This window comes from Seriola aureovittata, chromosome 15, assembly GCF_021018895.1.
Source record: "Seriola aureovittata isolate HTS-2021-v1 ecotype China chromosome 15, ASM2101889v1, whole genome shotgun sequence".
NCBI classification, from domain to species: Eukaryota; Metazoa; Chordata; class Actinopteri; order Carangiformes; family Carangidae; genus Seriola; species Seriola aureovittata.
The window spans coordinates 13,663,872-13,686,290 of NC_079378.1; the positions used below are offsets into that span (position 1 = coordinate 13,663,872).

At 39.1% G+C, this 22,419-nt stretch overlaps 1 protein-coding gene and 22 non-coding genes across 23 annotated transcripts; all 23 read right to left on the reverse strand.

The window, feature by feature from the left end:
* Nucleotides 1-101: 101 nt before the first annotated feature.
* trnay-gua (transfer RNA tyrosine (anticodon GUA)) lies at nt 102-190 on the reverse strand. Its single transcript is given in 2 exon segments — nt 102-137; nt 154-190. It is a non-coding gene; the product is annotated as a tRNA-Tyr (tRNA).
* A 430-nt stretch (nt 191-620) lies between these two features.
* Nucleotides 621-709, reverse strand: trnay-gua (transfer RNA tyrosine (anticodon GUA)). The gene is given in 2 exon segments: nt 621-656; nt 673-709. It is a non-coding gene; the product is annotated as a tRNA-Tyr (tRNA).
* Nucleotides 710-1,173: 464 nt separating this feature from the next.
* Nucleotides 1,174-1,262, reverse strand: trnay-gua (transfer RNA tyrosine (anticodon GUA)). Its single transcript is given in 2 exon segments — nt 1,174-1,209; nt 1,226-1,262. It is a non-coding gene; the product is annotated as a tRNA-Tyr (tRNA).
* Nucleotides 1,263-1,692: 430 nt separating this feature from the next.
* Nucleotides 1,693-1,781, reverse strand: trnay-gua (transfer RNA tyrosine (anticodon GUA)). Its single transcript is given in 2 exon segments — nt 1,693-1,728; nt 1,745-1,781. It is a non-coding gene; the product is annotated as a tRNA-Tyr (tRNA).
* A 464-nt stretch (nt 1,782-2,245) lies between these two features.
* On the reverse strand, nt 2,246-2,334 carry trnay-gua (transfer RNA tyrosine (anticodon GUA)). Its single transcript is given in 2 exon segments — nt 2,246-2,281; nt 2,298-2,334. It is a non-coding gene; the product is annotated as a tRNA-Tyr (tRNA).
* A 430-nt stretch (nt 2,335-2,764) lies between these two features.
* On the reverse strand, nt 2,765-2,853 carry trnay-gua (transfer RNA tyrosine (anticodon GUA)). Its single transcript is given in 2 exon segments — nt 2,765-2,800; nt 2,817-2,853. It is a non-coding gene; the product is annotated as a tRNA-Tyr (tRNA).
* A 464-nt stretch (nt 2,854-3,317) lies between these two features.
* Nucleotides 3,318-3,406, reverse strand: trnay-gua (transfer RNA tyrosine (anticodon GUA)). The gene is given in 2 exon segments: nt 3,318-3,353; nt 3,370-3,406. It is a non-coding gene; the product is annotated as a tRNA-Tyr (tRNA).
* Nucleotides 3,407-3,854: 448 nt separating this feature from the next.
* On the reverse strand, nt 3,855-3,943 carry trnay-gua (transfer RNA tyrosine (anticodon GUA)). Its single transcript is given in 2 exon segments — nt 3,855-3,890; nt 3,907-3,943. It is a non-coding gene; the product is annotated as a tRNA-Tyr (tRNA).
* A 449-nt stretch (nt 3,944-4,392) lies between these two features.
* Nucleotides 4,393-4,481, reverse strand: trnay-gua (transfer RNA tyrosine (anticodon GUA)). Its single transcript is given in 2 exon segments — nt 4,393-4,428; nt 4,445-4,481. It is a non-coding gene; the product is annotated as a tRNA-Tyr (tRNA).
* Nucleotides 4,482-4,944: 463 nt separating this feature from the next.
* Nucleotides 4,945-5,033, reverse strand: trnay-gua (transfer RNA tyrosine (anticodon GUA)). The gene is given in 2 exon segments: nt 4,945-4,980; nt 4,997-5,033. It is a non-coding gene; the product is annotated as a tRNA-Tyr (tRNA).
* A 463-nt stretch (nt 5,034-5,496) lies between these two features.
* Nucleotides 5,497-5,585, reverse strand: trnay-gua (transfer RNA tyrosine (anticodon GUA)). The gene is given in 2 exon segments: nt 5,497-5,532; nt 5,549-5,585. It is a non-coding gene; the product is annotated as a tRNA-Tyr (tRNA).
* Nucleotides 5,586-6,033: 448 nt separating this feature from the next.
* Nucleotides 6,034-6,122, reverse strand: trnay-gua (transfer RNA tyrosine (anticodon GUA)). The gene is given in 2 exon segments: nt 6,034-6,069; nt 6,086-6,122. It is a non-coding gene; the product is annotated as a tRNA-Tyr (tRNA).
* A 464-nt stretch (nt 6,123-6,586) lies between these two features.
* On the reverse strand, nt 6,587-6,675 carry trnay-gua (transfer RNA tyrosine (anticodon GUA)). The gene is given in 2 exon segments: nt 6,587-6,622; nt 6,639-6,675. It is a non-coding gene; the product is annotated as a tRNA-Tyr (tRNA).
* A 448-nt stretch (nt 6,676-7,123) lies between these two features.
* Nucleotides 7,124-7,212, reverse strand: trnay-gua (transfer RNA tyrosine (anticodon GUA)). Its single transcript is given in 2 exon segments — nt 7,124-7,159; nt 7,176-7,212. It is a non-coding gene; the product is annotated as a tRNA-Tyr (tRNA).
* Nucleotides 7,213-7,675: 463 nt separating this feature from the next.
* Nucleotides 7,676-7,764, reverse strand: trnay-gua (transfer RNA tyrosine (anticodon GUA)). The gene is given in 2 exon segments: nt 7,676-7,711; nt 7,728-7,764. It is a non-coding gene; the product is annotated as a tRNA-Tyr (tRNA).
* Nucleotides 7,765-8,227: 463 nt separating this feature from the next.
* On the reverse strand, nt 8,228-8,316 carry trnay-gua (transfer RNA tyrosine (anticodon GUA)). Its single transcript is given in 2 exon segments — nt 8,228-8,263; nt 8,280-8,316. It is a non-coding gene; the product is annotated as a tRNA-Tyr (tRNA).
* A 448-nt stretch (nt 8,317-8,764) lies between these two features.
* trnay-gua (transfer RNA tyrosine (anticodon GUA)) lies at nt 8,765-8,853 on the reverse strand. The gene is given in 2 exon segments: nt 8,765-8,800; nt 8,817-8,853. It is a non-coding gene; the product is annotated as a tRNA-Tyr (tRNA).
* A 464-nt stretch (nt 8,854-9,317) lies between these two features.
* Nucleotides 9,318-9,406, reverse strand: trnay-gua (transfer RNA tyrosine (anticodon GUA)). The gene is given in 2 exon segments: nt 9,318-9,353; nt 9,370-9,406. It is a non-coding gene; the product is annotated as a tRNA-Tyr (tRNA).
* A 464-nt stretch (nt 9,407-9,870) lies between these two features.
* On the reverse strand, nt 9,871-9,959 carry trnay-gua (transfer RNA tyrosine (anticodon GUA)). The gene is given in 2 exon segments: nt 9,871-9,906; nt 9,923-9,959. It is a non-coding gene; the product is annotated as a tRNA-Tyr (tRNA).
* Nucleotides 9,960-10,423: 464 nt separating this feature from the next.
* On the reverse strand, nt 10,424-10,512 carry trnay-gua (transfer RNA tyrosine (anticodon GUA)). Its single transcript is given in 2 exon segments — nt 10,424-10,459; nt 10,476-10,512. It is a non-coding gene; the product is annotated as a tRNA-Tyr (tRNA).
* A 465-nt stretch (nt 10,513-10,977) lies between these two features.
* trnay-gua (transfer RNA tyrosine (anticodon GUA)) lies at nt 10,978-11,066 on the reverse strand. The gene is given in 2 exon segments: nt 10,978-11,013; nt 11,030-11,066. It is a non-coding gene; the product is annotated as a tRNA-Tyr (tRNA).
* A 464-nt stretch (nt 11,067-11,530) lies between these two features.
* Nucleotides 11,531-11,619, reverse strand: trnay-gua (transfer RNA tyrosine (anticodon GUA)). The gene is given in 2 exon segments: nt 11,531-11,566; nt 11,583-11,619. It is a non-coding gene; the product is annotated as a tRNA-Tyr (tRNA).
* A 1,627-nt stretch (nt 11,620-13,246) lies between these two features.
* LOC130182575 (hepatic and glial cell adhesion molecule-like) lies at nt 13,247-21,082 on the reverse strand. Its single transcript, XM_056397595.1, has 7 exons — nt 20,907-21,082; nt 19,021-19,362; nt 16,427-16,708; nt 15,508-15,601; nt 15,333-15,406; nt 15,107-15,180; nt 13,247-14,205 (listed from the first exon to the last, which is right to left on the reverse strand). Exons 1-7 carry the CDS (start codon nt 20,986-20,988, stop codon nt 14,056-14,058), a joined length of 1,098 nt encoding a protein of 365 aa, XP_056253570.1. The 5' UTR covers nt 20,989-21,082; the 3' UTR covers nt 13,247-14,055.
* Between the last annotated feature and the right edge of the window lie 1,337 nt (nt 21,083-22,419).

Genomic DNA, 22,419 nt, shown 5'->3' on the forward strand with positions numbered 1-22,419 from the left:
AACATGAAGACTCTTTTTCGCCTGGACCTACGTCTTTGACAACGATTGTCTACATATCCACCTGATGTGAAGAATTCCCAGTGATCTCAACGAAAAGCACATCCTTCGAGCCGGAGTTGAACCAGCGACCTAAGGATAACTGCTACTGTGAACCTACAGTCCTCCGCTCTACCAGCTGAGCTATCGAAGGAGCAGCTCATTGCTCAATTGTTCAGTTTTTCTGTGAAACAGAAGATTAACGAAGCTATACTTTTCAAACAGCCAAAATTATGGGGAGTGGATCAAGTTTTTTGTTCTATTTCTTTGTTTGACACATCACGTCCCCTAGACAATGTTTTCTACACCCCAACTTTGATGTCAGCCAATTAATGTAGTTCCAAGGGTGGAGGATCTTTTAGTTTTGGTTTAGCAAATCAATCATTGAAACCAAATGGATAGCTCTGAAAAGAATTGTGTTTACATTCATCTTTACATTTAGATCACAGGGAGTTGTTCACGTCAGAACGTGGAGACTCTTTATCGGTTGAACCAATCTACGGTTGAAACCTACATCTCTGACTACGACTTTCTACATATCCATGTGATCTGAAGAGTTCCAAATGACCCAAACGAAAATCACATCCTTCGAGCCAGAGTTGAACCAGCAACCTAAGGATAACTGCTACTGTGAACCTACAGTCCTCCGCTCTACCAGCTGAGCTATCGAAAGAGCAGTGTAATGTTGAATTGTTCCTTTTTTCCGTGAAACAGAAGATTAATGAGACTATGCTTTTCAAAGAGCTGACAGTATGGAGAGTGGATCAAGGCAAAAGGCCATGGTTCTTATTCTATTTCTTTGTTTGACATTTACTCATGATGACACATTACATACCTCCCTTGGACTATGTTTTCTACGCCCATACATTGATTTCAGCAAGTTAATGTAGTTCCAAAGGTGGAGAATCTTTTCATTTGTAGTTGAGTAACTCGATCATTGAAACCAAATGGATGGCTCTGAAAACCATTGTGTTTACATTCATCTTTACATTTAAATTACAGGGAGTTGATAACGTCAGAACGTGGAGACTCTTTATCGGTTGAACCAATCTATGGTTGAAAGCTACATCTCTGACTACGATTGTCTACATATCCACCTGATGTGAAGAGTTCCCAGTGATCTCAACGAAAAGCACATCCTTCGAGCCGGAGTTGAACCAGCGACCTAAGGATAACTGCTGCTGTGAACCTACAGTCCTCCGCTCTACCAGCTGAGCTATCGAAGGAGCAGTGCAACATTGAATTGTTCCTTTTTTCGCTGAAACAGAAGATTAATGAGACTATGCTTTTCAAAGAGCCAAAATTATGGGGAGTGGATCAAGTTTTTTGTTCTATTTCTTTGTTTGACACATCACGTCCCCTAGACAATGTTTTCTACACCCCAACTTTGATGTCAGCCAATTAATGTAGTTCCAAGGGTGGAGGATCTTTTAGTTTTGGTTTAGCAAATCAATCATTGAAACCAAATGGATAGCTCTGAAAAGAATTGTGTTTACATTCATCTTTACATTTAGATCACAGGGAGTTGTTCACGTCAGAACGTGGAGACTCTTTATCGGTTGAACCAATCTATGGTTGAAACCTACATCTCTGACTACGACTTTCTACATATCCATGTGTTCTGAAGAGTTCCAAATGACCCAAACGAAAATCACATCCTTCGAGCCAGAGTTGAACCAGCGACCTAAGGATAACTGCTACTGTGAACCTACAGTCCTCCGCTCTACCAGCTGAGCTATCGAAGGAGCAGTGTAATGTTGAATTGTTCCTTTTTTCCGTGAAACAGAAGATTAATGAGACTATGCTTTTCAAAGAGCTGACAGTATGGAGAGTGGATCAAGGCAAAAGGCCATGGTTCTTATTCTATTTCTTTGTTTGACATTTACTCATGATGACACATTACATACCTCCCTTGGACTATGTTTTCTACGCCCATACATTGATTTCAGCAAGTTAATGTAGTTCCAAAGGTGGAGAATCTTTTCATTTGTAGTTGAGTAACTCGATCATTGAAACCAAATGGATGGCTCTGAAAACCATTGTGTTTACATTCATCTTTACATTTAAATTACAGGGAGTTGATAACGTCAGAACGTGGAGACTCTTTATCGGTTGAACCAATCTATGGTTGAAAGCTACATCTCTGACTACGATTGTCTACATATCCACCTGATGTGAAGAGTTCCCAGTGATCTCAACGAAAAGCACATCCTTCGAGCCGGAGTTGAACCAGCGACCTAAGGATAACTGCTGCTGTGAACCTACAGTCCTCCGCTCTACCAGCTGAGCTATCGAAGGAGCAGTGCAACATTGAATTGTTCCTTTTTTCGCTGAAACAGAAGATTAATGAGACTATGCTTTTCAAAGAGCCAAAATTATGGGGAGTGGATCAAGTTTTTTGTTCTATTTCTTTGTTTGACACATCACGTCCCCTAGACAATGTTTTCTACACCCCAACTTTGATGTCAGCCAATTAATGTAGTTCCAAGGGTGGAGGATCTTTTAGTTTTGGTTTAGCAAATCAATCATTGAAACCAAATGGATAGCTCTGAAAAGAATTGTGTTTACATTCATCTTTACATTTAGATCACAGGGAGTTGTTCACGTCAGAACGTGGAGACTCTTTATCGGTTGAACCAATCTATGGTTGAAACCTACATCTCTGACTACGACTTTCTACATATCCATGTGTTCTGAAGAGTTCCAAATGACCCAAACGAAAATCACATCCTTCGAGCCAGAGTTGAACCAGCGACCTAAGGATAACTGCTACTGTGAACCTACAGTCCTCCGCTCTACCAGCTGAGCTATCGAAGGAGCAGTGTAATGTTGAATTGTTCCTTTTTTCCGTGAAACAGAAGATTAATGAGACTATGCTTTTCAAAGAGCTGACAGTATGGAGAGTGGATCAAGGCAAAAGGCCATGGTTCTTATTCTATTTCTTTGTTTGACATTTACTCATGATGACACATTACATACCTCCCTTGGACTATGTTTTCTACGCCCATACATTGATTTCAGCAAGTTAATGTAGTTCCAAAGGTGGAGAATCTTTTCATTTGTAGTTGAGTAACTCGATCATTGAAACCAAATGGATGGCTCTGAAAACCATTGTGTTTACATTCATCTTTACATTTAAATTACAGGGAGTTGATAACGTCAGAACGTGGAGACTCTTTATCGGTTGAACCAATCTATGGTTGAAAGCTACATCTCTGACTACGATTGTCTACATATCCACCTGATGTGAAGAGTTCCCAGTGATCTCAACGAAAAGCACATCCTTCGAGCCGGAGTTGAACCAGCGACCTAAGGATAACTGCTGCTGTGAACCTACAGTCCTCCGCTCTACCAGCTGAGCTATCGAAGGAGCAGTGCAACATTGAATTGTTCCTTTTTTCGCTGAAACAGAAGATTAATGAGACTATGCTTTTCAAAGAGCTAAGAGTATGGAGAGTGGATCAAGGCAAAAGGCCATGGTTCTTATTCTATTTCTTTGTTTGACATTTACTCATGATGACACATTACATACCTCCCTTGGACTATGTTTTCTACGCCCATACATTGATTTCAGCAAGTTAATGTAGTTCCAAAGGTGGAGAATCTTTTCGTTTGTAGTTGAGTAACTCGATCATTGAAACCAAATGGATGGCTCTGAAAACAATTGTGTTTATATTCATCTTTACATTTAGATTACAGGGAGTTGCTCATGTCAGAACGTGGAGACTCTTTTTCGGTTGAACCCTACATCTCTGACTACGATTGTCTACATATCCACCTGATGTGAAGAGTTCCCAGTGATCTCAACGAAAAGCACATCCTTCGAGCCGGAGTTGAACCAGCGACCTAAGGATAACTGCTACTGTGAACCTACAGTCCTCCGCTCTACCAGCTGAGCTATCGAAGGAGCAGTGCAACATTGAATTGTTCCTTTTTTCCCTGAAACAAAAGATTAATGAGACTATACTTTTCAAAGAGCTTGACAGTATGGAGAGTGGATCAAGGCAAAAGGCCATGGTTCTTATTCTATTTCTTTGTTGGACATTTACTCATGATGACACATTACATACCTCCCTTGGACTATGTTTTCTACGCCCATACATTGATTTCAGCAAGTTAATGTAGTTCCAAAGGTGGAGAATCTTTTCGTTTGTAGTTGAGTAACTCAATCATTGAAACCAAATGGATGGCTCTGAAAACAGTTGTGTTTATATTCATCTTTACATTTAGATTACAGGGAGTTGCTCATGTCAGAACGTGGAGACTCTTTTTCGGTTGAACCCTACATCTCTGACTACGACTTTCTACATATCCATGTGATCTGAAGAGTTCCAAATGACCCAAACGAAAATCACATCCTTCGAGCCGGAGTTGAACCAGCGACCTAAGGATAACTGCTACTGTGAACCTACAGTCCTCCGCTCTACCAGCTGAGCTATCGAAGGAGCAGTGTAATGTTGAATTGTTCCTTTTTACCGTGAAACAGAAGATTAATGAGACTATGCTTTTCAAAGAGCTGACAGTATGGAGAGTGGATCAAGGCAAAAGGCCATGGTTCTTATTCTATTTCTTTGTTTGACATTTACTCATGATGACACATTACATACCTCCCTTGGACTATGTTTTCTACGCCCATACATTGATTTCAGCCAGTTAATGTAGTTCCAAAGGTGAGAATCTTTTCATTGGTAGTTGAGTAACTCGATCATTGAAACAAAATGGATGGCTCTGAAAACAATTGTGTTTACATTCGTCTTTACATTTAAATTACAGGGAGTTGCTAACGTCAGAACGTGGAGACTCTTTATCTGTTTAACCAATCTATGGTTGAAACCTACATCTCTGACTACGACTTTCTACATATCCATGTGATCTAAAGAGTTCCAAATGACCCAAACGAAAATCACATCCTTTGAGCCGGAGTTGAACCAGCGACCTAAGGATAACTGCTACTGTGAACCTACAGTCCTCCGCTCTACCAGCTGAGCTATCGAAGGAGCAGTGTAATGTTGAATTGCTCCTTTTTTCCCTGAAACAGAAGATTAATGAGACTATGCTTTTCAAAGAGCTAACAGTATGGAGAGTGGATCAAGGCAAAAGGCCATGGTTCTTATTCTATTTCTTTGTTTGACATTTACTCATGATGACACATTACATACCTCCCTTGGACTATGTTTTCTACGCCCATACATTGATTTCAGCCAGTTAATGTAGTTCCAAAGGTGAGAATCTTTTCATTGGTAGTTGAGTAACTCGATCATTGAAACAAAATGGATGGCTCTGAAAACAATTGTGTTTACATTCATCTTTACATTTAAATTACAGGGAGTTGCTAACGTCAGAACGTGGAGACTCTTTATCGGTTGAACCAATCTATGGTTGAAAGCTACATCTCTGACTACGATTGTCTACATATCCACCTGATGTGAAGAGTTCCCAGTGATCTCAACGAAAAGCACATCCTTCGAGCCAGAGTTGAACCAGCGACCTAAGGATAACTGCTACTGTGAACCTACAGTCCTCCGCTCTACCAGCTGAGCTATCGAAGGAGCAGTGCAACATTGAATTGTTCCTTTTTTCACTCAAACAGAAGATTAATGAGACTATGCTTTTCAAAGAGCTAAGAGTATGGAGAGTGGATCAAGGCAAAAGGCCATGGTTCTTATTCTATTTCTTTGTTTGACATTTACTCATGATGACACATTACATACCTCCCTTGGACTATGTTTTCTACGCCCATACATTGATTTCAGCAAGTTAATGTAGTTCCAAAGGTGGAGAATCTTTTCGTTTGTAGTTGAGTAACTCGATCATTGAAACCAAATGGATGGCTCTGAAAACAATTGTGTTTATATTCATCTTTACATTTAGACTACAGGGAGTTGCTCATGTCAGAACGTGGAGACTCTTTTTCGGTTGAACCCTACATCTCTGACTACGACTTTCTACATATCCATGTGATCTGAAGAGTTCCAAATGACCCAAACGAAAATCACATCCTTCGAGCCGGAGTTGAACCAGCGACCTAAGGATAACTGCTACTGTGAACCTACAGTCCTCCGCTCTACCAGCTGAGCTATCGAAGGAGCAGTGTAAATTTTAACTATTCCTTTTTTACCTGAAACAGAAGATTAATGGGACTATGCTTTTCAAAGAGCTGACAGTATGGAGAGTGGATCAAGGCAAAAGGCCATGGTTCTTATTCTATTTCTTTGTTGGAGATTTACTCATGATGACACATTACATACCTCCCTTGGACTATGTTTTCTACGCCCATACATTGATTTCAGCCAGTTAATGTAGTTCCAAAGGTGGAGAATCTTTTCATTGGTAGTTGAGTAACTCGATCATTGAAACCAAATGGATGGCTCTGAAAACCATTGTGTTTACATTCATCTTTACATTTAAATTACAGGGAGTTGATAACGTCAGAACGTGGAGACTCTTTATCTGTTTAACCAATCTATGGTTGAAAGCTACATCTCTGACTACGATTGTCTACATATCCACCTGATGTGAAGAGTTCCCAGTGATCTCAATGAAAAGGACATCCTTCGAGCCGGAGTTGAACCAGCGACCTAAGGATAACTGCTACTGTGAACCTACAGTCCTCCGCTCTACCAGCTGAGCTATCGAAGGAGCAGTGCAATGTTGAATTGTTCCTTTTTTCGCTGAAACAGAAGATTAATGAGACTATGCTTTTCAAAGAGCTAACAGTATGGAGAGTGGATCAAGGCAAAAGGCCATGGTTCTTATTCTATTTCTTTGTTTGACATTTACTCATGATGACACATTACATACCTCCCTTGGACTATGTTTTCTACGCCCATACATTGATTTCAGCAAGTTAATGTAGTTCCAAAGGTGGAGAATCTTTTCGTTTGTAGTTGAGTAACTCGATCATTGAAACCAAATGGATGGCTCTGAAAACAATTGTGTTTATATTCATCTTTACATTTAGACTACAGGGAGTTGCTCATGTCAGAACGTGGAGACTCTTTTTCGGTTGAACCCTACATCTCTGACTACGACTTTCTACATATCCATGTGATCTGAAGAGTTCCAAATGACCCAAACGAAAATCACATCCTTCGAGCCGGAGTTGAACCAGCGACCTAAGGATAACTGCTACTGTGAACCTACAGTCCTCCGCTCTACCAGCTGAGCTATCGAAGGAGCAGTGTAATTTTTAATTGTTCCTTTTTTACCTGAAACAGAAGATTAATGAGACTATGCTTTTCAAAGAGCTGACAGTATGGAGAGTGGATCAAGGCAAAAGGCCATGGTTCTTATTCTATTTCTTTGTTTGACATTTACTCATGATGACACATTACATACCTCCCTTGGACTATGTTTTCTACGCCCATACATTGATTTCAGCCAGTTAATGTAGTTCCAAAGGTGAGAATCTTTTCATTGGTAGTTGAGTAACTCGATCATTGAAACAAAATGGATGGCTCTGAAAACAATTGTGTTTACATTCGTCTTTACATTTAAATTACAGGGAGTTGCTAACGTCAGAACGTGGAGACTCTTTATCTGTTTAACCAATCTATGGTTGAAACCTACATCTCTGACTACGACTTTCTACATATCCATGTGATCTAAAGAGTTCCAAATGACCCAAACGAAAATCACATCCTTCGAGCCGGAGTTGAACCAGCGACCTAAGGATAACTGCTACTGTGAACCTACAGTCCTCCGCTCTACCAGCTGAGCTATCGAAGGAGCAGTGTAATGTTGAATTGCTCCTTTTTTCGCTGAAACAGAAGATTAATGAGACTATGCTTTTCAAAGAGCTAAGAGTATGGAGAGTGGATCAAGGCAAAAGGCCATGGTTCTTATTCTATTTCTTTGTTTGACATTTACTCATGATGACACATTACATACCTCCCTTGGACTATGTTTTCTACGCCCATACATTGATTTCAGCCAGTTAATGTAGTTCCAAAGGTGAGAATCTTTTCATTGGTAGTTGAGTAACTCGATCATTGAAACAAAATGGATGGCTCTGAAAACAATTGTGTTTACATTCATCTTTACATTTAAATTACAGGGAGTTGCTAACGTCAGAACGTGGAGACTCTTTATCGGTTGAACCAATCTATGGTTGAAAGCTACATCTCTGACTACGATTGTCTACATATCCACCTGATGTGAAGAGTTCCCAGTGATCTCAACGAAAAGCACATCCTTCGAGCCGGAGTTGAACCAGCGACCTAAGGATAACTGCTGCTGTGAACCTACAGTCCTCCGCTCTACCAGCTGAGCTATCGAAGGAGCAGTGCAACATTGAATTGTTCCTTTTTTCACTCAAACAGAAGATTAATGAGACTATGCTTTTCAAAGAGCTAAGAGTATGGAGAGTGGATCAAGGCAAAAGGCCATGGTTCTTATTCTATTTCTTTGTTTGACATTTACTCATGATGACACATTACATACCTCCCTTGGACTATGTTTTCTACGCCCATACATTGATTTCAGCAAGTTAATGTAGTTCCAAAGGTGGAGAATCTTTTCGTTTGTAGTTGAGTAACTCGATCATTGAAACCAAATGGATGGCTCTGAAAACAATCGTGTTTATATTCATCTTTACATTTAGACTACAGGGAGTTGCTCATGTCAGAACGTGGAGACTCTTTTTCGGTTGAACCCTACATCTCTGACTACGACTTTCTACATATCCATGTGATCTGAAGAGTTCCAAATGACCCAAACGAAAATCACATCCTTCGAGCCGGAGTTGAACCAGCGACCTAAGGATAACTGCTACTGTGAACCTACAGTCCTCCGCGCTACCAGCTGAGCTATCGAAGGAGCAGTGTAATTTTTAACTATTCCTTTTTTACCTGAAACAGAAGATTAATGGGACTATGCTTTTCAAAGAGCTGACAGTATGGAGAGTGGATCAAGGCAAAAGGCCATGGTTCTTATTCTATTTCTTTGTTGGAGATTTACTCATGATGACACATTACATACCTCCCTTGGACTATGTTTTCTACGCCCATACATTGATTTCAGCCAGTTAATGTAGTTCCAAAGGTGGAGAATCTTTTCATTGGTAGTTGAGTAACTCGATCATTGAAACCAAATGGATAGCTCTGAAAACCATTGTGTTTACATTCATCTTTACATTTAAATTACAGGGAGTTGTTCACGTCAGAACGTGGAGACTCTTTATCGGTTGAACCAATCTATGGTTGAAAGCTACATCTCTGACTACGATTGTCTACATATCCACCTGATGTGAAGAGTTCCCAGTGATCTCAATGAAAAGCACATCCTTCGAGCCGGAGTTGAACCAGTGACCTAAGGATAACTGCTACTGTGAATCTACAGTCCTCCGCTCTGCCAGCTGAGCTATCGAAGGAGCAGTGCAACATTGAATTGTTCCTTTTTTCGCTGAAACAGAAGATTAATGAGACTATGCTTTTCAAAGAGCTAAGAGTATGGAGAGTGGATCAAGGCAAAAGGCCATGGTTCTTATTCTATTTCTTTGTTGGAGATTTACTCATGATGACACATTACATACCTCCCTTGGACTATTTTTTCTACGCCCATACATTGATTTCAGCCAGTTAATGTAGTTCCAAAGGTGGAGAATCTTTTCATTGGTAGTTGAGTAACTCAATCATTGAAACCAAATGGATGGCTCTGAAAACCATTGTGTTTACATTCATCTTTATATTTAAATTACAGGGAGTTGTTCACGTCAGAACGTGGAGACTCTTTATCGGTTGAACCAATCTATGGTTGAAAGCTACATCTCTGACTACGATTGTCTACATATCCACCTGATGTGAAGAGTTCCCAGTGATCTCAATGAAAAGCACATCCTTCGAGCCGGAGTTGAACCAGCGACCTAAGGATAACTGCTACTGTGAACCTACAGTCCTCCGCTCTACCAGCTGAGCTATCGAAGGAGCAGTGTAATTTTTAATTGTTCCTTTTTTACCTGAAACAGAAGATTAATGAGACTATGCTTTTCAAAGAGCTGACAGTATGGAGAGTGGATCAAGGCAAAAGGCCATGGTTCTTATTCTATTTCTTTGTTGGAGATTTACTCATGATGACACATTACATACCTCCCTTGGACTATGTTTTCTACGCCCATACATTGATTTCAGCAAGTTAATGTAGTTCCAAAGGTGGAGAATCTTTTCATTGGTAGTTGAGTAACTCGATCATTGAAACCAAATGGATGGCTCTGAAAACCATTGTGTTTACATTCATCTTTACATTTAAATTACAGGGAGTTGTTCACGTCAGAACGTGGAGACTCTTTATCGGTTGAACCAATCTATGGTTGAAAGCTACATCTCTGACTACGATTGTCTACATATCCACCTGATGTGAAGAGTTCCCAGTGATCTCAACGAAAAGCACATCCTTCGAGCCGGAGTTGAACCAGCGACCTAAGGATAACTGCTACTGTGAACCTACAGTCCTCCGCTCTACCAGCTGAGCTATCGAAGGAGCAGTGCAATGTTGAATTGTTCCTTTTTTTGGCTGAAACAAAAGATTAATGAGACTATGCTTTTCAAAGAGCTGACAGTATGGAGAGTGGATCAAGGCAAAAGGCCATGGTTCTTATTCTATTTCTTTGTTGGAGATTTACTCATGATGACACATTACATACCTCCCTTGGACTATGTTTTCTACGCCCATACATTGATTTCAGCAAGTTAATGTAGTTCCAAAGGTGGAGAATCTTTTCATTTGTAGTTGAGTAAGTCGATCATTGAAACCAAATGGATGGCTCTGAAAACCATTGTGTTTACATTCATCTTTACATTTAAATTACAGGGAGTTGATAACGTCAGAACGTGGAGACTCTTTATCGGTTGAACCAATCTATGGTTGAAAGCTACATCTCTGACTACGATTGTCTACATATCCACCTGATGTGAAGAGTTCCCAGTGATCTCAACGAAAAGCACATCCTTCGAGCCGGAGTTGAACCAGCGACCTAAGGATAACTGCTACTGTGAACCTACAGTCCTCCGCTCTACCAGCTGAGCTATCGAAGGAGCAGTGCAACGTTGAATTGTTCCTTTTTTCGCTGAAACAGAAGATTAATGAGACTATGCTTTTCAAAGAGCTAAGAGTATGGAGAGTGGATCAAGGCAAAAGGCCATGGTTCTTATTCTATTTCTTTGTTTGACATTTACTCATGATGACACATTACATACCTCCCTTGGACTATGTTTTCTACGCCCATACATTGATTTCAGCAAGTTAATGTAGTTCCAAAGGTGGAGAATCTTTTCGTTTGTAGTTGAGTAACTCGATCATTGAAACCAAATGGATGGCTCTGAAAACAATTGTGTTTATATTCATCTTTACATTTAGATTACAGGGAGTTGCTCATGTCAGAATGTGGAGACTCTTTATCGGTTGAACCAATCTATGGTTGAAAGCTACATCTCTGACTACGACTTTATACATATCCATGTGATCTGAAGAGTTCCCAGTGATCTCAACGAAAAGCACATCCTTCGAGCCGGAGTTGAACCAGCGACCTAAGGATAACTGCTACTGTGAACCTACAGTCCTCCGCTCTACCAGCTGAGCTATCGAAGGAGCAGTGTAATGTTGAATTGTTCCTTTTTTTGCTGAAACAAAAGATTAATGAGACTATGCTTTTCAAAGAGCTGACAGTATGGAGAGTGGATCAAGGCAAAAGGCCATGGTTCTTATTCTATTTCTTTGTTGGAGATTTACTCATGATGACACATTACATACCTCCCTTGGACTATGTTTTCTACGCCCATACATTGATTTCAGCCAGTTAATGTAGTTCCAAAGGTGGAAAATCTTTTCGTTTGTAGTTGAGTAACTCGATCATTGAAACAAAATGGATAGCTCTGAAAACAATTGTGTTTATATTCATCTTTACATTTAGATCACAGGGAGCTGCTCACGTCAGAACGTGGAGACTCTTTTTCGGTTGAACCAATCTATGGTTGAAACCTACGACTTTCTACATATCCATGTGATCTGAAGAGTTCCAAATGAGTTCCCAGTGATCTCAACGAAAAGCACATCCTTTGAGCTGGAGTTGAACCAGCGACCTAAGGATAACTGCCACTGTGAACCTACTCTCTGCTCTGCTCTTTTTCTGTGTTTGACATTTACTCATGTCTTTTGACTGATATGACTTTTGACTAGATACATGCCAACTACAACATATCTTATTTCTTTATATGAAGCATTTTGTTACTCCATTAAATTTGAAACACGAGCACAAGGCGTTCTTTGGGTTACAGACATCTATTTTGGACATCAATGTTGTCAAAATGTTGTGACAACTGAATAAATAAAATACATAAATCATTAATTAGCACAGTATAATAATATCAAGCATTGTCATTGAAAAAATCACACAAACAAATGTAATACAAACATAATTTATGTAAGACAATTTTTCAACTGTAAAGGCAACACGCGGTTAAATTGGCGACTAATTAACTTGTTAATGATAAATGAAATGCAGGCGGACTATCGCGCTGCGATCATTAATAATCAATATGCAAACATTATACAGAAACACAAAATTAAGTTCCATACCTCAATGGCCGCGTTATCTTAAAAAAGTGCAGTAAGAAAGTAATCTTCACTCTTGAGAGATCTTCAGTAATTCGTCTTCTTGAAATGAAACTTAAGTCACTCTCTCCATCGAATCCGACACACCTGCTACCTCACATTCTGACCATGGGGTGCAACAACACTAACAAACCCCACCCCATGCAACACTAAAACATTAGTTCCTATGAAACACCAAACATGTCTTTTTAAACATTTATTCTTATATGTATTTAGAGTATGTTTTTAACTATTAATATCGTATAACAAAAAAATCCTCTATTTTAAAATGTAAATTATTCTTATACTTTAAATCAAATTAAAATCTAATTAATTAATTAAATGAATTTAAAAATGTATAACTGTCTCTTATGGCAGCTACACACCTTGTAAATCAGTTCACAATACAGCTAATCAAATAGTTTTTCTAACCTTTTTAGTGAAATCCATTTTTAAAATGGGTCTGTATGTTGATGCTGTGTTAGCTTTGATATCCTCCAGTCTGTGGTTCTCCTTTAATTTGCCAATAATCTGGGCTGGACATTTCCCTAGGCCCCGCTCATGCAGAAGATCGATAATCCATATGTCACAGATACATATTTGAAAAGAAACATTCTTCTCACTCTTTGTTTTGAGAATTTCACCTTTTTATTAAAGTTTGTATAAAATTTACCATGGCCCCTCCTTCAACATTACGTTGTCTTTCCTCTCAATTAAAATGCTATTGAATCATCTAGTAGAACTAAAATAGTAATCACAAAATATTACAAAGTAACTACTGGATTTCATTGAACATTACAGAAAATATCACATAACACTGTAACAGAGTAGCATTTCTAAGGGTGAACTTTTCTTTTTTTTCCTTTTTTTTTTTTACAAAATTTGTCAATAATCTTTTCACATTTAAGCTTTATAAACAACAAATCCCATCTTGTGTGGTGATGATTTTGAAATGACAGTAAAGCATAAAGAGAAGTATGCGTGGGGCAAGTGTGTTTGCCATCTAATTGAACTTCTCTTCATTACACAGCAGTTTGACAGTTACATCTTACCAACCCAACCTAAGCTTCATGAAGACTACTTGTCATTGCTCAAAGTTCAGGTTTTCTAATTCCTGTAACCAATGACAGTAGTCGTGTGTGGTGAACACAGATACAGACTTCAAAGCCATTTAAAAACATGTCTGATATCATGCTCCATTCACATTTCCCTACAGGCTGTGCTTCTAACCTTCAAAGCAACTGCTATTTAAGTCATGGTTTACTTTGATAATATCGACAGGCAGTAATGACATTGTAAAGCCCCAGAAAATAGTTTAGAGATCTTTTCCAAACTCCGTGCGGATTTGCAGGAAGTTGCCATCGGGAGAAGTATACAGTAGGACGGTCTGACCTCCTATTTGCTGTGACGTGGAGAGTTTAAACCGATGAGCTTTCAGGTGTACCTATGGGTGGAGCAGGTAGGGGACCCAGGAGACTGGGTAAGAGAAGCGGTGTACTTGGGGTAACTGGTGTAGCATGGTGGGTTGTCAAGTTCAGAAGGAGATCCAATACTGTTGCTGGATGAGTCATCCATGGAGGGATCCTGCAAAACAAGACGACTTCAGCTGAAATACATTCTGTGCTAAACAAAGATAATTTAATATAAAATAATAATATTTATCTTGTGGAAAAAGCTCCTAGAAAACCCTCAAAGGCCATTCACAGTCTCAATAATCACCTATCTGCAACAGCCAATTATGTTGGAGCATTTCAGGGACTAAGTTGGACTGTTTTCTGCAGTTGAAGAGACAACTCATTTGGAATATTTGCTGATGTGTATGTACATACGACTATTATTAATTGCCCTACTTTCTATTTGTAACTGTGTTTTTTTTATCTGTGTGGAAATCTGTCAATGATTATGCATGTTCTTTACTATTTGGCATAGTGTAATGTAAAAGCGTAGTGATTTATGTGGAGCCTGTATAGCATAGTTAATGTTGCATTTGTTCCATTTGGTGCCTCATATTTTTCCTCGCTGCTAATAAGAGGAAGTGATAGAAGAGGAGGAATACTGCAACAACAAAGCTCTTACTGATGCTCTTTATGATCACTCTGAGAACTCTTAATAACTGAAGGAGACCCAGATATTCTGTCATTTGGACTGTTGAGGGAAAACAGCAAGTGAACAAGGTTCACAGGGACAAAAGATTCAGTATCAAATTATTATTAGATTGCCATGCGCTGAAATTTCCTGAATACAATTCCTGCTCCCAGAAGGATAACCCTGTGGTATTACCACCTTTAGGAAAACCTTTGCATTTTTAGTTCCACTATTGATAATGCTGTATGAAAAGAAAAAATGTCACTCTGCTGTTTGTTATGTGGGGTGTAATGATCATCACACCCTCCAGGGAAAGCTAGAGTTGCAGCAGATTTTTAGTCCAGCTACCTTTTGTGAGTCACAGAATCTAATAAAATTAGAGTGATGATGAGAGACTTACCTTTTGCTGCAGGATGTAAAGCGAAGTAACTGCATTTATTCCATTATGCTCTGTCATTTTTGGAAGCACATCATCTGTGGCAAAGAATAAAACATTGGACAGTCTATCATACACATAGTCTGATTTCTTCATGGGGATTACTCCAGCCTCATGTTAGAGTAGCTGATCACTTTTTTGATTAACTATCAGTACAGTGGAATATTGTTTAAGTATAGCAATACCATACCTCTTGTATTGATTGGTGAGCGATGAGAACGGTCATAAAACCTGGAGAGAGGTTTTCTAGGTGGATGTTTTGGCCTAACAAAGACAAAATGTTATCAATGCATTTCTTAAATCTGGCCATTCTAAAATCAGTCTTACGCTATTGAGGCATGATAGTAATTAATAGTAATTGTTACTTTTTGGAAGGAGTCCAGCAGGCACATACTGTTACCAAGGTGATGAGGAGGAAGATACCTCCAGTGGAAAGAATGATATAAAGGGAACTTCTTCCTGGTAGGAGTCAGGATAACAGCTAATGAATATTAACAGTGAGCAGAACAACATGGGAACATAAAAGAAAGAATTTTATATAGTATGATTGTTGAAATATAATTGCAAATTCTGGTAGTAAAGCTAGCTTTAGCAATGCTAGGTCAGTTGACCAGTCCACTACTTTGGTTCATGCTAAAATATGTCAACAACTACTAGATGGATGAAATCTTGTTTTTCTGAAATTTGCTTTGTTTTATAAGGAAATGCATTCAATACATTTGTTAGAAATAATTTTGATCTCTGCTACAGACCTTCATGGTAACTCAGAATAATAAGTAATCTGAAATGATCCCTTAACTTTTCATTGAGCGTTGCCATCAGCAATTTTAAAATAGCTGAGATAGTTTTATTGTCTGGATGTTACTTAAATTATATGTTTATTTGTGGTTATTTTTAACTCTGCCTTTCTGCTGTTCAGTCCAGTGATTGGCGTGACCTCTCTGACCTGATTCTTTAACTGGAGTCATATTGTGGATATATAATGTATTTGTGTATTAGGTTACGGGTACATAGTTAAAGTATACTATTTGTGTCAAATGTCTGTCCTACAGAAACTATTTATTATGTAGGAGAAAATGTCTTTTTTTAGTTATAATTAATTACTATTTTAACTTTCAGATGTTATTGAATTGTTGATAGAATATGTTTTCTCTCTGATTGCTCTTCTGTCTGATAAACTGCATATAAACAGATCAACCTCCTGCTGCCCATGTCACTATATCTAGCATGATGGGCTTAGCTCTTGCTGGCACTGTAACAAATAACAAAGGTAGTATCACATACTGTAGACAGTCAATCTGATAGGTAGGCTTGACATATTGCCCACGGGATTCTCCACTGCGCAGCTGTAGATATCATCATCTGCCATCAACACCCGTGTGATGGTCAAGAGCTTCTGGTCAGGTGACAACACAAATCTTGTTTCATTGGTCTGAGGCTTTCCACCTTTGAACCACCTGTATGTAGTCCTGGTTCCATTTTCATGGGAGCAGTTGAGGATGACGTTTTCGCTGAGCTCCAGTACTGATGAAGACTCCATGTCGATATAGGGCCTGGAAATAGGTTCTGGATATAGGTGACAGTAAATACAATAGTTTAAATACACAAAAAAAGTAAAGTAAACATGCTGTTTTCTATGTAGTATATATGGTAACCTTTAAGTCTAAGCCACATTACAGCAAACAAAACAATTTCACAAGAAAACATTTCACAAACCAGATGAAACTGAAAACAGAAACAAGCTGCAAACACAATCAAAACAGAGCTATTTGGGTCCTCATACCATTCAGTGCTTGGGCCCCAATTACTAATTGCTTACTAATACGAGTAATTACTAATACACACATCGAGCAGGCACATAGCAAAATTACCATGAATTTACAGTTATGTCTCTGTCCGCCTGATGAAGGTAAGTCCAATATTTGTTATGTCCTACCTTTCTTCAAGCATGACGTCAATTCAGCCTTTAATCAAAAACATGAAATTTCTTGCTACTAATGCCGAACATATATGCCGATACCAATTAATCTATGATAAGCTAATATCAACCGATAGTATCAACCTGGCTGTTTTATTGGTGTGGCTTTGGACTGGAGTGCGATGAATTTACATGTTGGACTGTGGGATATAAAGAAGAACATTTGTTTTTTTGTTTTGTTTTGCAAGTCAAACACAAGTCTTGACAGTCCTGAAAGTCTCAAGTGTGAAAGTACAACTACAATTGTAGTACAATGTTATGGAAATTGATAAAAATGTTATGAATAATTATATTGAGGTAATGCAGGCTGATGGAAACATAGCATATTAATGTATTGTAGAAGGCTCCTAAGAGTCTTTTTTAACAGGGGTTTGTATTCTCTGCAGTAGAGTAGGAAGAAACGGTCTCCTTGACACATTGGCTCCTGTGGAACGTTATTTCCCCCTCCTACTCTTCTCCAGGATACAGGTGACCTTCACTCAGGCTTCTATGTGGGCAGGGCTGATGCCATTCTTTCACTATGACATAGATCACTGAACTGCAACATATTAGGAGGTGTTTTACACGAACCCCTTTGACTGTCAAGCTGGCAATTGAAGATCTGTCTCTGTTGGAGAGGTTAGAGGTGAGCATGAGCCACAAGAGGCTCTAATACACGGGGTATTAACATGGACGGTAGTGTCTTCAAGCAAGTTGCAGGGGCCAGCATTGCAGCTTCTACTATAACTGCTGGCTGGACTGTGTGAACTTGCACAGTCTATGTTTGGCTGACATCTCCTTCACATGCTAGTGTGATTGACATTTATCACCTCGGAGCTACAATGATCTTGATTTTGCTTTCCCAAACTTGACTGGCCGCATGCTGGTTTGTGCCATCTGCGTTTAGTTTGCCCTCCATTTCAGTCCTACATGCAAAACAGCACTTGTGCCTTATGCTGACTTCAATCAGTTGCTCTGTGTGACAAGTAGACAAAATACCACATGTATCATAAAAAACATACTAAAAACCACATATTTCACATTGCTTGTAGTGGCTGAATCTGATTACACAATGTTCTGTAGTGTCTCTGCCACAACTTAAAAGCTGTGGGAAAAAACATGCATCTCCACAAGACACTCGTTTCCATATCTGTTACCTCACGAGCTGCCTCTGCTCCATTCAACTGGGTTTTCCTATCCTATCTTGTGCATAACAAGCACATAAGAAGTGCATGGAGGTGCACATGGTGCACATGGTCCAGAGTCCTCATATAATTCGTAGCAGTGCCAAAGTGACACCTGTATGTGTATGTATATAAGGCCTTTAAATCTGTCAGGTAGGGTAGCTTTTCAAAGATAGGACAGTTTTTTGGAGAACATTTCAGCATTTTGGGAAAGTGCTTGAAGCAGGCTTAACAGTATCACAGAAGAAGTTAATGTGCATCCAGATAATATGGGGTCTTCCTTTGGGGAGCAGGGCATGAAACTGGCAATCCAGCCTAAAATATCTCTGAAACCTGGCATCATCCAGATATGACTCATGAACATAGAGTGGACTGGGAGATCCAATAGATCCACAAAGATTTGCATCTTTTTTTCTGGGCACAAACATCTTCAACCATGAGAAGAAACGTGCGGCTCTCACACAAATAAAATAAATTCCCTCCAAAATGTAAATTTCCATAGTCCACCAGACTGGTGATTTAATTATACTCAATTTGTCTCCATGAACACATACATCACTGTCAACATAGTTATTGGCTGTCAGAGCTTGTACTGCCTAAGGAGTCAGACATTGTTATTTTACCAGCCCATTAGTCAAGAGGGTTTCAAATATGTAGTCAAGCCAGGACTTGAGCCTAATGTGATCTTACCCTGGAATTACATGTACAGAATTATACAATAGAACTTGTCCTCCTACCATCCACAGTGAGTGTGATGCTGCCCTCTCCTGTAAAGGTATCATCTGTGATGGAGATCTCCACGTCATAAGTTCCGTCATCAGAGAATCTGAGGTTGTGGAGAAGCAGAGTCCCATTCTCAAACACCAGGATTCGGTCACGGTACTCAGGCCTCAGGGTGCCAATGATGTCAGTTCCAATCGACTGGACGACAGTGACAGACTTTTCCCTCTGGAGCTGCCACTTGATGACTGGCAGGTCTAGGCTGAAACTGCTGTAGCGGACAGACAGAAGGGCCTCCCCTCCTACTGTACCTTTAATGAGAGTGTTGGGGATAGTCATATTTACTGCCAGCACCTCACCTGGATAGAGACATGGAAGAGAGATTGCTGTGTTAGATTTTCTTTCCTCAAATCCACATAATTCCAATATATTTTAACCTCTACAAATTGAATAATACCACAGTTTTAACCTCTTATACTGATAGGAGTTTTCGCGAATCCCCATCACCCTGCTGCATCTTTACTGAACTCTGCCACATAAATGCAGACCAATAACTTTAGAAGAAATGAAGACAAAAAAAAGAGATGAAAGTTTTTAAGGATGGTTGTCAAACTACTGTATATGACATACAATATCAGTTGCCAGTTCATAAGGAACACCTAGCTAAAACTAATGCAGTCCAATACAGCAATAAATCAGCAATAAATCCCTACCAGTTCAGTTTATTTTGAAACTAATTGATCATTTTGGAGGATTCATTTGTGGTGCTGTTGGCACTGTATGGCACTGTATAGAGAGGTGTTCTGTTTACAGGGTGGACAAAACTGTAGAAAAACCTTTTAGTATAATGTAATACAATTCAGGAGCCCTATAGGGATACTGCTGTCTATTGCAGTAACTCAATGAATAATCATTATTGACATTTCTCCTACATACAGGCAAGATGTAAATAGTCCTCATTTTGCTGTGCATATACAGTAAGTGTTTTTGTTTTTTCAACTACAGGGAGTGATACAGTGGTTAACTGAAGGCTAGTGTGGGCATCACACCCTATCACTGCTGTATACTGGGGCCAGTTTGCATGGCAGATCCACATTACCATGGTAACAGCTGTCAGTCCTTGGGATGGGCGAGCATGAGCCAACAAAAGTGAGGATTGTTTGTTCAAATTTCCTTCTTGGCAGTTCATGAAAAGAGCACTGGGAGCAATCCAGATGCCATGCTAGCCTTGCAGAAACAGAGCAGCTCAGTGACTCTGGTGCTAGCCACAACAATAGCAGGACAGGGATGAGACACAGCCACAGTTGAAAATAACTAAACATCTGAAAACACTTGTTCTTGTACAGCCTGTAGGCACAATTACTGTATTACTTACAAAGGGTGGGCACAAGACTGTAAAAGCACCCACATAGTCTGATGCAATCAAATACCCCAACAACAAATACTACCTTTGTGATGTCTCTAATGTTCAGTTTTCACAGCATTGTCAAATTTTTTCTGACACTGTTATTTACGATGACATTAAACATGTTACAATATTATGCAATAAAAACAATGCAGTAGTTAACACAAACCTCTGGTGATATCATATTGTGTCAAAGCAAAATTATACCTGAAAATTGTATTTTTGTTTTTTGATTCGCTCATTATAAAACAAAAAATTAAAACAGTAATCAGACTTTGATTATCACTGGTTACCTATCTGCTACATTGTAAACAATGTGTGATCTTAATTGTTACACAATCTTCCAGAAACATTTCATAAACATGCAAGTGAAACATCAGACCACTGTGAGGCAAAACTATGTGATCTACTTAGCATAACATCAGATAGATAGTGCATTACAAGAGCAAATTTCAAAGCAGTTTTTCAGCAAATTCTAAAGTAGAAAACATGACATACCTGAATTGAAGAATCCAAGAAACATCAACAATAAAATTTGAGAAATCGTTCTGGCTTTTGGAGAATCCTTCTCTGCCTTCATCTTGGGTGTCAAGCTTTGTTTTCCTCCCAGACAACCAGCATAATCTGTGACTCTGGGCAGGACGGGAGCACACAGTTACTCATTCAGTCTCTGTAGGGACTGAGTACATGCTGTTCTCAAAAACCGCTGCAGAAACTGGACAAAAGTGCATGTGTCTGGATGTCCGTTTTAGTATTATTTGTTTACTTAGCTTTATGTTTTTGTTGCAACAGTATCTGATGCATTCATAAACAAAAGCTTTTACACAGTCATGAGCTGCTTCAGTGTCTATATATGCATCAGTGTTGTTCAAATAAACACAGTTAACTTGTTTTTCAGCCTTACCAGTGGTGGAGCTAAACTTGTAAAGTATAACTGAGGCTGGCACAAGAGGATGTGAGGTAAATAAAGAAGAAAGAGTTCATCCTCTGGGAAGCAGCACTAAATATCATGGCAATCAGATCCATAGGACTGATATTTCTCATGCACCAGCTAATAATTTAGTCTAATCTTGGTGTTAGAGGAAAGGTCAATAATTTGCAAAAAAATGTGGCATCAAACTTTGGGGACCATGAATATATAAAACTAATGTGAAGAGAAACTAGCCATTACCTTTCGGGAGACTGTCATGGACTTAAGGGTTGCTCAAAGGGAAGTTTTGTCATGCTGCTGGTGGACAGGTAATAGAGAAGAATATTAGCAATCATTCTCTGGGAACAGTGACTGTCCATGTTGGCAATTTGGTCAGTATTTGCCAAGGTATAGTATCTTTACATACAATCAGTGTCTGTCTGTCTTGAACCAAACTGTTGGACAACCAGGTGGACTGTGTGCAAACTGTTGCTGGCACATTACTGCATTAACAATGTAGGCAGGAATGTTTATCGCATCACCCACATGCACCTGTGCAAACCACAAATGTCAGTCTTGTGGTGGTGCTAAATTAAAATCAGGGGATGACCCCAGTCAGGGGGATACATTTTTGTAGGCATTATGAATATTTATATTTCACTAAAATCCAAAAATGTCAATCTGCTGCTGGCAAACGAGTAGGGTTCAACATCTGGGGACCATGAATGTTTATAAAAACTTTTAATGGCAATCCATCTAATAGATGTTGAGATATTTAGTGACATTTTAAGTCCCTATATTAATCATTTATAAACAGTATATAAACGTGTAACGAATAGTTTACAGACTATGATGTAGATGTAAGCAGACATAAATGATTTGTTAACAACTATAACTCCTCTTGTAGGCATCCATTGGTGAATACTGCTGAGTAAACATATAATGAATCAATGACAATACAATTAAAAATGAGATTAATAAACTGAAGGACTGCTACTATCTTTGTTTGGATGGAATCAAGAGTCCAAACTTTGAGGGTTAAAAATTTGTTAGTGAGATTTTATATTCAAGCTGTATCTTGAAATGTCTTCAAAACAGTAA